The following is a 14,515-nucleotide window of genomic DNA, read 5'->3' on the forward strand; positions in this document are numbered from 1 at the left end:
GCTGGTCTGACACAGTCGAAATAAATAAAATAAATAAAAAATTGCATGCACATGAAAGCTTATACCCAAAACAAACTTAGTTGGTCTCTAAGGTGCTACTAGACAATTTTTTAATTTCTTTGTTTATTTCAAGTATTTGTATAGCTTTCTTGCCACTCCGTCTTCTGAGAGAAGTGCCATCTGGCAAGAAGAGAAAATGGGCATGCTGCTAAGGCAGGAGCTGAAGAAGGCTCCACACATTACATGGAAAATACAACTGTTGTGCATACATCAGTGAATTATTCCAACAACAAAAACAACTGTTGTGTTCAGGCAGCCAACCTTGGTGTTGCAGGTTCCCCAACTCTCCTTCTCCACTGCAGCTTTGAGAAGGCGCTCAAGGGTATTTGCTTCTGATTTCCACTAAACTCAGTCTAGCATGTTATCTGAACCCCGATCTGTGGTTAATATTTCTATGGTTTATTTAAACAAACCAGCCTCATAAACCATGGTTTGAAGTAGGCACCTTGTGGGGAGCTGCAGTCCAACAATATCTGGAGAGACCCCTGGTGTAAGAAATTAGAAGCTGGTGGTTTCTGAGTTAGCAAAAAGTGGGTACCACCACCACCCAGATTCCAACAACATGCAATTCTTCTCTGTATAACTGATGTCCAAGTCTGAGCAACATGTCATGAAGACCTGGAGCTCCTATGTTATGATCCAAGCATCATCTTTCCCAGGGGTCAAAATACTTGTCCAGCGTGTTCCAGACTCCAGAGCCCTTGTCTTCCCTCTGTGTCCAGCAAACCAAATTCCTGTCTCTGGCCTTGGACTATCTCAGATTCTACATTCCTGTCACAAATAGGCTCTACTGAATCACCCCTATCCTCAGTTGATAAACCTGATCCTAGCCTAGAGAAACTCCACCCAAGAGCTGAAACAATTGCTTGCTGCCCCTATTAAGCAGAAAGTGGTAATTTAAACCTCTGGTCAACAGACAATGGGCTGCACATAATGGGGCATGGACTTCTGTGGCAAGTATGAGAAACAATCAGGGCAATCTTTTACATGTGTGCTCAAAAGTCAGTCCCACTGATTTCCATGGGCTTAAAACCGGGTTAAGTAGGTACAGGACTGCAGGATATTTTGAGGATTTGGGAAATCTTACACAAGTGTAAGAAACCTCTTATCTTCCAAATGTTGGTGGACTACAACTCTCATCATACCTGACCATTGGCCATGCTGGCTAGGGCTGATGGGAGTTGGTCTAATGACATCTGGATAGTTAGAGGCTCCCCACCCTTGCTTTAATGATATTAAAATTGAAAAACTGGATTCATGCTTTGTTTATAAAAAGCTTTAAAAACAAATGTCTGCATATTCCGGTGAGAAATCCATGTACTGAATTGGCCTAGCCTACCATTAACCCAAAGCTTTGGTCAATTATACATTTATCATAAAACATGAAGAATAATTAATGAAAACCTTTTACCTAAAAGTGCATTTTTTCCATGGTCATCTGGCAAAAACCTCTTGTCAACAGCACAGACTAGAATGTGCTCGGGAAGGTTTGGAGACTTGGCTCCTACTAACAGGAATCCTGCTGGGATATCGATCTGTTCCATACACAGCGAAACTAACCTCAAATCTTTGCCTGCTTGACAAAAACCTGAAAAGAAATAATACATCATGAAATATCTACAAGTGATTTACTGTCGTCTTGTTCCACTTACTCAGAGCAACTAAGGAGAACAACTAAGCCTAATACTGCCACGCCCTCCATGCAAAAGATCTCATGAAACAATTGCCTGCCCTGGTTCAATATTTCACCAAGCCCTATAAAGTCTATGGACAAAGGGCACTAGACAAATTGGTAATTTATGAAACAAATGTAGACCTGTGACAGAAGATAGCAGTTTGTGTGTTACGCAACTACCATGAAATACAATAATATTTGTGTTATTAAATTTTATTCCACATTTTTTGTGAAAAACCTGTTGATAAATTAACAGTGAGGTTTTCTCAGTGTATCTCAGAGGCAGGCAAGGCAGGCGCAAAGAAAGAGAACAGGCCCCTTTCTCTCTCCCTTTACAATTCAGTCTTACCCACTGAATTGTAGGGTGATAGCTACTGGCAATGAAGCATACTTGTTTTGCCTTGTAAACCAATATTTCTACTGGAAATTTTAGCGATATCGAAATATTTCCCCAGGTTTTTATTTCCCATAAATTGGGGTTACAATCCTGAATATTTATTATTTGCAACTATCATCTTTCCGAAGGACACAATTTTTTAAAATCCATTTTTCCGGAGGAGGGAATCAAACTGACTATAGTGTTGTTTATATTTAATTCTCTTATGTTTTTATATATTGTAAGTTGCCTCAAAGTTTTGCGATGAGTTGGGATATAAATATCTCAAGTTAAATAAAGTTATGCACACATTCAGAGTTATCTTTGACAGCTGTTATTGAAGATACTGTCTCAGAGTTCTTGCTGGGACTTACAGTAGTGATTACTGCTGTGTTATATAAAGAGCATTGCCATGGCCAGAATTACCCAGAGATGACTGATAAGGGAAACAAATACCACAAGTGATAAGCAAGCAGCTTTGATGTCTTATTTGCTTTCATCATTATTCCACGGTATGTGGGTGTGCCTGAATATTAACTCTTGAAAGTTCAAATACTGTATTGCATTTGACATTACTAAAGCCATCTGGTTTGAGTAAATTTTAAGCATAGTATGTGAACAAAGGCTCCCTGAACCTGTCTGCAAGAAGCTTTTATCAGCACAAAAGACTCTCTGCTATTATGATCAGCAGTAGGGGTGAGGAGAGCTGCTCCTAGTTCCACGGCTCTCAGAAGTTCAGGGTTGTATATGACCAAGGCCCTAACCTGTGGAATATCTCCCCTCCCCAAGGATGTGCATCTGGCACCTTCATTATGCACTTTTTGGCCTATGCTGAAGATGTTCCCTCTTTACCCTGGACTTTGTCTCCTGAGGTTTATTTTTTAGGATATACACTATTCTGTTGTGATTGTAGTTTTACCTGATTTTATTATTGTATTCTTAAATTGTTGTAGCCTATTCTGGAAGAAGAGTAGGTCAGTAGGTAAGAAATAACAACAACAACAACAACAACAACCACCACCACCACAACAACAACCTGATTTTCAAATGTTGATTCTATTCTATTACATCTACAACAGTTAAGTATTGTTAATTTTGTGGTTTAAAAAAACCCAAAAAACTTATCCTTGCCAACAATGTCTTCTCCATTTAGGAAAGAATAGTAATATATGTTTACTTGTGTAAGCTCTACTAATACTAGATTTTCATTGCAATGCTCCAACCAGAAACGCTAATGGTCAGGGATTATGGGTGCTGTAGTCCAGTAACAACTAAAGGGTAGCTGTTTGCTACCCTGTTAGAAGGTAGAAACAGCTGAAAAACAGCTTCTGGTCTTCCTGGTCAGAAGAAGCTGTAAATTTATCCCCATTGGTAGATTTACTTTATCCAAGGGTAGATTAAAACATTCACATGAAGAATCAGCAAAGAGAATAGCGCAGGACTTAAAACAGTTGACAATACACTATGGGCGAAGCCAGGATTTATGACAGGCATAGGCAAACTCGGCCCTCCAGATGTTTTGGGACTACAACTCCCATCATCCCTAGCTAACAGGACCAGTGGTCAGGGATGATGGGAGTTGTAGTCCCAAACCATCTGGAGGGCCAAGTTTGCTTATGCCTGATTTATGATAAGGGGCAGACTTCGGGGGGTGGGGCAGAACCTTAGCTAGATAAGTATTTTTATCGATTTACTTGATCTGCTTACGCCCATGCAATACACTGGGTACAGTGACAGAACTGCAGCATGCTGCAACTCTTTACAATAGATAGATATCCCTTCCTACTTGGGACATTTTAGGTAAGAGGGAGGGGAAATATGGAATAGAAAGAAAAACAAGCATGTTCAAATTAAATGCATCATTCCAAGAGAAAATACACCAAACATATTTATTACTTTACTCAAAGCATTCTTACTCTGGTCTGCGGTCAATAAAAAGCTCCCAGACCAGCTCACATATATTTACATAACTAGAAATTAAAGATTAAATATATGTGAGCTTTTGTTTATTTTGTATCTACAGTTGAAGCTTAAACCTGGCCTCTGAACTCCCAAGAATATAAGAGTTACAGCATTTAATGATATTCTTAACAGTTAACATTTGAACAGTTCTGAAGCTAGGCAACCTGTTCCATTTTAGCTGACACAAACCATTAGTGGTTGTTGTTTTAATGCAGAGTTCATTGTTATTTTCCTTAAGTACTCAGAGTTTGTTTGCACTTCTGGTATTGTCTTAGCAAAGACAATAGCATTTTGGACCAGGAATGTCAGTGTTAGCTCAAAGCAAGAAATCATTAAGGAATGCAAATCTACTTCTCTGAAGTAAAAAAAATCTTACATTTTCTTCTAAAGAAATGCAGATGGGGTTGCCCCAAGAGCAACTGAATCAACATCCCCCACAGTTTCACAAGAGTAATCTCAAATTGTGTGTAAAACTATGGCCAGGCTATCTATCTTTATTAGGCCTGAACATGGATTTTTTCCCTTACGGATCAACACAACCACCTTTCCTTTCTGTTTCACAAATTATTTAATCTAAGACATCTGAAGGCAGCCCTATTTAAGGAAGTTTTTAATGTTTAATGCTATATTGTTTTTGGCACTCGATTGGGAGCCACCCAGAGTAGCTGAGGAAGCTCAGCCAGATGGGCGGGGTATTAATAATAAATTATTATTAGTAGTATAAATTATTATCTGAAAAAGTGCCCCTCCCCCTTTCCCCCAAATGCAAGATATCTATGACAACAATGTATCTCACTATATGGAAACAAACTTTGAAAAAGACAATGAATTGAAAGTGGAGAGTGTAGATACACTTTTCTCTGTTTACCTGTTTGTTTTGCAGCACAAAAAAGTTTTAATAAAAACTATATTAAAAAATGTATCTTAAAAAATATTCTTGCTTAAAACCTATTGAAGTTGATGGGACACAGTTTGATTTGAATCCCAGTGACCTGAGGAGTATGCTATTGGAGTGAACTTTTGCTAGATCGCAAACAATGTAACTGACAGCAGGTGTTTATTACCTATTTTGTCCAATATAACTGACTGATGGCAATATGCTTACATTCACAAGGGGCATACACATTTATACTATCCATGATTACATTGAACGCATGTACACCATCTAGACCAGTGGTTCCAAATTGGTTGTCCATGGACCCCTGGAAGTCTGCATAACCGTCTCAGGGGTCTGACCCACCATTCACATAACAAAAACTACAACAAAGATATTGAAATTTTCAAAAGTAGGGGGTCCATTGCTTGACTTTTGAAAAACAGGGGGGGTTGCAGTATTTAGCTAATTGTGAACCACTGAACTAGACCAATCATGATATCCAGAATGTAAGGTTAAGGGCTCTAAAGTCCTCTCTGTCATTAACAAACATCTTTTGAAAAGACAAGCATTGGTTCTTGAATGTTTACATTTGTTGGTCGACTTTAAAGGCATGGAATATAGAATTTAAAATTAACTTGTAAGCAACTGAATAATTAAACTTCCACATGGTTACAGTTACCATTATATAGCCATGTCCATTGTCAAATACCTTGAATTTTACTACTGATATACTGATATATTGATTTTATTATTTGTTCTTGTTTTAAAGGATTCCTCCGCCTTTTTGGATATTGCTTTGCCATCCCTAATGTAAAACAATTAATAAATTCTATAATAAATGAATTCAAATGGGAATTATTATTATTTTAAACACTTTACAATACACAATGTACTTGAACTTTGCCACTTATTTCATGGGGACTTGATACACACACAAAAATCTGTGGAGGGATGATGAAGTGAAGTAGCACCTTATGTAAATTTCAAGGGGTCACCACTCAATGTATGAATCTTTGCCTCCAGTGTGGAGCACTGAAATACTAAATCCCTCAGTGTATTCTGCAAACATGACTGTTACTTCCCCAGGCCTTGCGAAAACACACCGGAAAAGTTTGCTGAACACTTCAGTAATGCAAAGCAACACGTTAATGATAAAGCAAAATGATAAAGGCATTAAGAATGAACAAATTGCTAAAATATTTCTGTCTTTCCCAAAAAAGTCAGTGCCTGTTTTTTAGCCAATGAGAGACTGCATTCTACAATCACCTCATCTAAAATAAAATAAAAACCTCACAGAACTCATGCTAAAAGGAAAGGATTTTGGCCAACACAGCTGTGAAAATAAAACAAAAGCACTGATGCTGTGTAAAGCAAAGATTGCATCCCTTTCTCCACTCCCCACTCCTCTTTTCTTAACACTAACAATTAACATCCCCTCTGTGGGGTACAGACCTGTTATTGTGCTGCTTTAAGATAAGGCATAAGAAATTACCCACCAAGATCTGCATAAGAATTGCAATTCACAGTCTCTTCCACTTTTAACTTCACAGCAGCTGATCAGGTATTAAATACCTGGCTACCTAATTGGTGCTGAAATTAAGGTGTCAGCTCTCACACAGTGCAGAAAAATGGCAGTTTACAACCAAACAACTTGACTGGTATTATTTGTGCTTGACACATATCCTGGATGCTCTGTTAAGACACTAATCATGAAACCAGCAGCTATTAAGGTGATGGGAAACTGAACAAAGGTGTGTGGGTAAGGGGGAAAAACAGCATTTCCCCACATCTTATTGCAACACTCCAGAAAGTCACAAACTAAGGCAGCCTTGGTTATAAAGAAGCTGTCCATAGATACTAATTTCATTTATAATTTATAGGAATATTACAAATGCTCACTATAGCCTATTAAAGTCTTCTTGTTAAAGCATTTCCCAGCTTTAATATAAAATTTTGGATTTAAATAGCAATACATTCCTTGGAAACGGATTTGCTCCACCTGCAGATCCTGCCACCTCACCTTGCCTCATGGGCAGGCTGGCCCTGCTACTATGGACACTAAAATAGCCTCAAGCAATACAACGTTAACTGTCACAATTATTGCTTGCAATTCAAAGTCATATGAATTACAAAAAGATCAAAACATTTTGCATCTGCTTAACATACAACAAAAGCTCATTCAGACTGAATGGAAAGCCATGGGCATGTAACTGAGCACAGAATCACAGCTGCATACATTAAATTAATGCAATTCAGAGTTTTGTGGCAACTTGAAGACTAAGAAAATTATTATGCGAGATGGAAATCCTATATCTATTTACTCAGGAGTAAGCCTGTTGAACTTAGTAGAACTTTGAAGTAGACATTTACATAATTGCATTGCTAACTCCAAGATGACACACAACTCTGTTGCTTTTGCTGTAACAGACTAATATGGCTATCCTTTGGGAAAATGCTATACATTAATGCTATCATAACTGCCTATGTGTAGCCTTTTGCAAAAGAAACATTCTAATTCAAGTTAAGTCTTAGATAATTAAGGCTTAAACCAACCATCAGTAGTGCAAGACCCTTCTGGGGCAGGTTTTTGTGAATATGGGATTGGTGGACTATTGGAATCAGACATGTCTTCATCCTCCTCATCTTCTTCCATTTCATTAATTATTTGGCTAGTAGAAAAATCCAAAATTCCATTCTGGGTGTAACGTTGCATCAATTCTTTGTCCAGCTCTTCCACTTTTGGTTTAATGTCTAGAAAGCATTATTTAAAAAAAGACAAGAGGCCTGCATTTAAGTGACAGTAGGAGAAGATATTTAGGCAGTTATTTTCAACGAAAAATATGCAACGTTTTATCCAGGATAAGAAGGGCAACTAAAATATGCCATACTTGCTTGGTTACCTTCCGGCAAAATAGGCTGCTCAGGGTCAAGATACAGCTGAGAGAAGATGGGGCGAGGAACCACACTATTGCATCTTAGAGAGGCCTCTATCGAGTTGTGCAGGGCTTCTTCAAAACGGGCAGATTTCAGTTGCCCTGCATACGAATTCCCCATGTTCTGAAAAACAAATTTAAAGGGTTGGTAAGAGAGATTTAGGGTTAAATATGGAGACACACATCCCAGAATTACAGGAAACAAGAAGTGATGAATGAACAAATGTTTTGCATAGTGCACACATGAAGGATAAAATATTAGCAGTGGCAAAGAAAACCATAAAAACATCATAATGGAAAGCACGGACTGTTCTTGTTTTTGTTCAAGCCGGCCAATCTGCCTTTCACTGATAGAGTTCTTCCTGTCACTGAAAAGTGCTGCAATATATCGGCTTGTACATCAGTCTCCATGTAAAAAAAGAAAGAAAAGAAAACTGCCATTTCCAATTTCACCTGGGGTAGAGGGAGTGTTCAGCAAAAGATCAAGGCCAGCTTTATCTTATTTATTTATTTTATTTATTTATTTATATCCCGCCCTTCTCTCAAACTGGGATTCAACCTTTAAAAACATAATTATAGAATACAAAGTAACAAAAACCAAATAAGTTAACAACAACAGTTAAAATGCAAGGACACACACATTTAAAACCAGCAGCCAAACACAGTTTGCCCTGAAAGCAGCTCAGTTGTAAACAACACCTGCCCCTTCGTTTCCAAAGGCCTGTCTGAATAGGAAGCTTATACAGTAGATATATTCAAGGTTAAATAGTGAAAACAATGTATTTCGGGAACACTTCTTGTTTTATTATTTTCTATCCTTCCATAGCCTAACAAAACTTGATTAGAATTCTGTTTTGACAGGAATGGCTTGCTATGCAAAAGGAAGCGCGGCAGAAAAATCTACGAGAGAGAGGTTAAGCAGGTGATGTGTCTGGCAAAGTGCAAGCTATAGGTCCTGTTTAATTCTCCATCCTCACTTATGTGCCCAAGTAGGAGGTGCTCTTGCCTCCCTCCTTACGAAGTAGAAAGAAATGCGAAAGAGAAAGAAATGAGCGGAGGAAGGTGAAGATGTCAAATAAGCCAGGAACCATGAAGCACGTCCCTAGGATAGATTGTCAGACAACTCCCAGTGCAGAGCCAATTTCTAGTGCCAATATCTTAACCCAGAGATCTGTATTTTTTGAAGTTCCTCCCCATTAATATTACCTGATCGACTTTGAAAATATGCATTAAGGGTAGGCTCAGTGTCATGCAAAGTGAGCTAAATCAGGTCTAAGCACAGAAGCCAGCAAAATTGTGCTTGCAGGGTTCTTACTGTTTTGAAGCAGAGGCAATCAGTGAATTAGAATGAAATACATAGATAGTGGCCTAAAACTGATTCCTGCACTGCTCTAATTATCATCTTAGGAAAATTGGTGTTAAGGCATTGGCTTGCTAGTAATTCTGGATATGATCATGATAATTTAGTTTATTTTAACAGAAGTGCTACAAGCACCTGCTTAACTTGAAAATTTTAAAATAACTTAGTTTAGGCTGGCTTTTCTGCCCAAATTGCCATTATTAAACATTCAGCAACTTTGGAACAGGAATGCTTCTGCTGTTTTTCAAAGATCTAAGTGGAATGCAAACTGTTAATGTTTTGGCTACAACTGTATCAGGTTGATAAGAAAAAACTAAATTTAAACCCAAGGAATTTTTTTTAACTATACATATCATACTTTCATGGTACTAAGGAAACAACATGAATTATGGATTTCGATGTGTATATAGTATATACACACATAAAGGATTTATGTAATAATTTATGCAATAACTTGTACCTTTAGCCTTCCACTAATGAAGGCTTTGCCTTTACAAAACAACTTGCTTTGCATTTCTAAATAGCCAACTTTGTTTTGTTTTTTTTAAATGATATTTATTAAGGTTTCAAAAGAAGGATACATAAATAAGAAAGAGAAAAATAGAAAAAAGAAAAATACAAAATACAAAAAAAAACAATTAAAAACAATTCCATCATTTCATCACTTCTCTTTCATTTACTTGTTTCCCAGACCTCCTCATACCTCCCTTTTTTGTATTCCAGTTCAATTCTAAATAGCCAACTTTGAAGATAGGATCTACTGCACCTCCTGTGATAATTAATAGGTAAAGCCTAGTAAGTCTTCACAATGTTACTAGAGATGACAGCATACTGAAAATAATTTATTAGTATCTGATTCATCTACTGAAATATACTATACGTATTCCAGCAAAATACTGTAACTGTAAACCTCAGGCAGGTTTTTCCCCCAAGTGCTCTGCCAGACTGCCATGGCAAGACCCATTTGTTTTAATCAGACACAGGATTATTAGATAACATGGGTGGGTCATTTTTTCACTCCCAGCAAATTTACAGTAGGTTAGCCTTTGTCTTCAATATAACAGAAAGTACAGTTTTTATCATGGACAACAATAATCTTGTATCCAGCTTAATGCAACTGTGATCAGAATTTACGAGGATTTTCTATGCCTTGTGAAAACCAACAAACCTTACAGATCCACCTGCCTGGCATCTACACCTGAAGAATTAGTTCTTCCCCAGCTTCCCAGATACTAAATCCTCGATATGATTCCCACATGCTTCTCCCACACCATTTAAGCTCTAACTTGAGGCTCAATCCTTCCATTTGGCAAACTGAGGCCCAAGCTTCAGGCTATGTGAGTGTCTGGAATGCCCTGTTCTGAGGGAAAAACACACACACACACACACACACACACACACACACACACACAGGGTCCTCACCATCAACACTGCAACATAATGGCCACATTCACAGAAAACACTGAAATCTCTATGATGCTACTTTAAACAGTACAGTGGTACCTCGGGTTACATACGCTTCAGGTTACATACGCTTCAGGTTACACACTCCAGTAACGCAGAAATAGTACCTCGGGTTAAGAACTTTGCTCCAGATAAGAACAGAAATCGGGCTTCGGCAGTGCGGTGGCAGCAGGAGGCCCCATTAGCTAAAGTGGTGCTTTAGGTTAAGAACAGTTTCAGGTTAAGTACGGACCTCCGGAACGAATTAAGTACTTAACCCGAGGTACCACTGTATTGGCTTCCTCCAAAGAATTCTGGGAGCTGTAGTTTGTTAAGGGTCTGAGAGTTGTTAGGAGGCCCCTATTCCCTTCACAAAGCTACAATTTTTAAGAGTTCCCCGTCATGAAGGATTGATTGTTAAAATATTACGGGAAGGGTAGCTCTGGAAGGGGAATAGGGGTCTCCTAACAACTCTCAGCACCCTGAAACTACTATTCCCATAATTCTTTGGGGAAAGCTTTCACTGTTTAAAGTGGTATCACTATGCTTTAAAAGTACAGTATGAATGTGGACAGTGCAAGCTGGGTTCAGCCTGCTTTTGAAGCAGCAGCAAAGGAAACAACAAGCTAAAATGTAAGCCAAGGAAGAAAAAGAGGAGTGCCGCAACTGCTACCACCACAGCAGTAATTCTGAGGAGGGGAAACAGAGTTCGGGGCAATAAAAAGCAGTGGGGATGGCAGCAGATTGGACAGCAGTTCAGGGGATGCAATGTATTGCAGTCATCCTGAATGTATGCAACTGAGCTTGCATCACACAGAGATCCACAACCTTTCAGAAACCCCAGTGAACCCTACTTTGCAGAGAGTATGAAAACTTTACCAATAAAAACAAAAGAACCATTTTACTGACTCACATCATAGGTCCCTCTAGCCCAGATATCCATCTCCAGCATTATCCAGACAGAAGGCTCTGGGGAGTTCTCTAGCAGGCCATAATCATATTAGTCTTGCTTGTCCTCAGGAGCTGATACTCAGAGGGATAGCGACTCTCAACATAAATGTTCAATTTTTTTTTAGATTACATGCTGATAACTCAATAAAGCTCCCCACCATGCTTCTCTCTAACCACTTTATTAAAAAAAACCCTGTAATGTGCCAGTTTCTGGTAACAAATTTTGAAAATTACTTTTTCGATTTAATGATTTAGAAGATTTACAAACTGCATTTAAGAGCAACTGTCATCATGGAGTAAGCTTTAATACAGTATTAATATATATACTTAAAAAAATTAGACACATTAAAATACCATCCTACAGTACAAGAAAAATAAATGATAAAATGAGCCATAGTAAAAGACCTAATCAAACCAGCATAATATAATTTTAAAACAGCTAACACTTAAAAGGGCTTACTCTTGATAGTTCCACAACCTTCAGAAGAGTGGGGAATAGCAGCCAAGAGAGGGCATTCTCTGTGACAGTCCCTAAGTTGTGGAACTCCCTCCCCAGATGTCTGGCATCTTCACTGCACAGCTTTCACCATATGCTGAAGTCGCCCCTCCTTACACTGGGCCTTTGTTTTAGGACAGTGGTGTCCAAACCTTTTTCAAGAAGGGCCAGATTTGATGAAGTGAACATGCGTGAGGGCCAACCATTTTGCCTGATGTTCTTTGAACCATTAAAATTAAATGCAAGTTAAATGCAAATTAAATTAAATGCAAATTAAATTAAGATGGGGGGGAAATCCAGGAAGCTGAAATATGTCAGGAACATTGTAAAGTACATTACTTATTAGTGGTAATAAAGGTTGTCTGTCAACCTTTTAAGTTCAAAAAATATGAACAGGAACATAACACCAAGTTGGCACAAACTTCTTGATGAGGGTAGTAAACAAACCAGCAAAAAAAGGTTAAAGGAAGTGTTTGTGTGTATGTGTTTGTCTCCCCCTTTTTCTTCCCTCTCTCCATTGCTGGGGGAAAGACAGTATATATGTGTCTGTATGTGCATGTTATAGTTTGCAACACACTGTATTAAGCTCAGTTTGGGTACCCCTGTCCTAGACACATTAGGAGCCAATTATGCAGAAGGTTCATTGACCTGAAATCTGCTTTGCTACAATACACTGTGAATGTGGGCTCAACTGGCATCTACAACCATGGATAAAAGGCAGTTCTTCTTTTAATTAAAAAGCTTTATACTGAAACTTCACTTCATGTTTGTTGTGGCATAGATGGGTGTGTGGCCACCCCAGTTAGTGCTTCTCAGGGCACAAGGCTCTATACTGGCACAGAGGCTTTTTAATTTGCATACTAATGATCTAAGTGCCAGCTCTTGTAGTAGTTGCTCTCCTAAAATTGCATCTAAACATGCTCATCATGCAGTCTTGCTCTCAAGGACGTGGCTTGGCCTGAAAAGGCTATTGCAAGACATTTCAACTTCTTGCATTAGCAAACAGTGTTTCAACAACTATGATAAAACTAAAAAAAATGAACTCCTCCAAAAGGAATTTGGTTTATAAATAGGTTTTTAAATAAAACGAGATCAAGCAAATTAAAATTGTTAAAAGCCACAGGTTTTAGTTCCACAGGCTCCAGGATGTCGTAAATATGTTTTAGTTTGCGGAGAGGAATGTCGTGCTATGCCGGGCTACTCTGGAGTCACCCCTTGCCCACCTCCCTCCATCCATGGCTGTTCACCATGGGTCTGGGCTGCTCCCACTGCTGTCTGGGGAGCACAGCACGCTGAGCAAGAAGCAAGCAAGCACTGGCCTGGTGGCCATTCAGCGAGGGGGCAGGGCTCAGTGCAGCCTGGCCTGGAGACTGAAGGGCGGCCTGGCCTCAGGAATGTACCCTTGAGAGTACAAGGAAGGCAGACCAAGCCCTCTGCCCAGCCTGCATGGAGCCTCTGTGGTCACTGACCTCTGCTGGGGTCGTAGCCATGGCAAGAAGGCCAGGCCAGGCTCTGGGTCCAAAGACGCCCAGTGGCAGGCAAGCAAGGGCCGAGATGGGGGCCGCCAGGACACGCCTGTGTGGCGATGGGAGCAGCCTCCTGACAGGCTGTTCTGCCACCTCCACCAGGGCAGAGCAGGGGTCCCTGGGGGAGCGAGCACCTGCATAGGGGTGCTTGGTTGTGCCCCCTCGGAATTTTTCCCCAGGGCCACGGATCCCCTGCCCTCCACGCTACACCACTTAGTAGATGAGAAACTTACTTCACAAAGAGAATAAAGCAGACAATTCAATGGCTATTCCCTAAGACTAGGAATGGGATGCTTCAGGCCTTCAGACGTTGGGCCATGTTGGCCAGAGTTTATGGAAGTTATAGTCCAACAACATCTGGAGAGCCACATGTTCCCCAATCCTTGCTCTAGATGATGGGAAATGATTATTTTCCTTAGACTCACACATACCCTTGCACTATACAAAACTGTAGCCAATTTATTATAATAAACTGATCATGTAGCTGCACATGCATAGTGATTAATTACTCCATAGGCTGCTCTATCAATTATGTAACTATTTTTGCAAACATATCCTCCTTATGTGTACAAACATGTAGCACTCATAACCTAGTTTTCCATTAGTCTAGAATGAAGTCTAGAATGAGATCGTCCTTCTACAACATTTGATAATTATTTGTTGCACAGAAATTTTAAAGTCGTGGAAGTCATGCTTAATTTAATTCATGTAATCTACTTCTTATTTACCTCAGTTATGGAAAACTCTTAATTATTCACAGAAATCGCAGGCAAATCAGTGCTGCTCTATCATCAACATAGGGATTTCTGGCTTACATGCTGTAGCCATTTTGTAATGTAGTAAAGATGGGCGCAGG

At 39.3% G+C, this 14,515-nt stretch overlaps 1 protein-coding gene across 10 annotated transcripts in view; it reads right to left on the reverse strand.

The window, feature by feature from the left end:
* Positions 1 to 14,515, reverse strand: part of GREB1L (GREB1 like retinoic acid receptor coactivator) — a 157,043-nt gene that overhangs the window by 60,086 nt on the left and 82,442 nt on the right. For 8 of the 10 annotated variants that reach the window (XM_081013038.1, XM_081013033.1, XM_081013039.1 and 5 more), the window contains 3 exons: positions 7,839 to 8,007; positions 7,504 to 7,701; positions 1,472 to 1,648 (listed from right to left, as the gene is read on the reverse strand). In XM_081013038.1, coding sequence (XP_080869164.1) covers positions 1,472 to 1,648; positions 7,504 to 7,701; positions 7,839 to 8,004 — 541 coding nt within the window. In that variant the 5' untranslated portion in view covers positions 8,005 to 8,007. The remainder of the gene's footprint in view (positions 1 to 1,471; positions 1,649 to 7,503; positions 7,702 to 7,838; positions 8,008 to 14,515) is intronic. The other 2 variants (XM_081013041.1, XM_081013040.1) reach the window with 1 other exon arrangement.

This window comes from Podarcis pityusensis (genome assembly GCF_964106645.2).
Source record: "Podarcis pityusensis genome assembly, chromosome: 7".
In the NCBI taxonomy this organism is placed as follows: Eukaryota; Metazoa; Chordata; class Lepidosauria; order Squamata; family Lacertidae; genus Podarcis; species Podarcis pityusensis.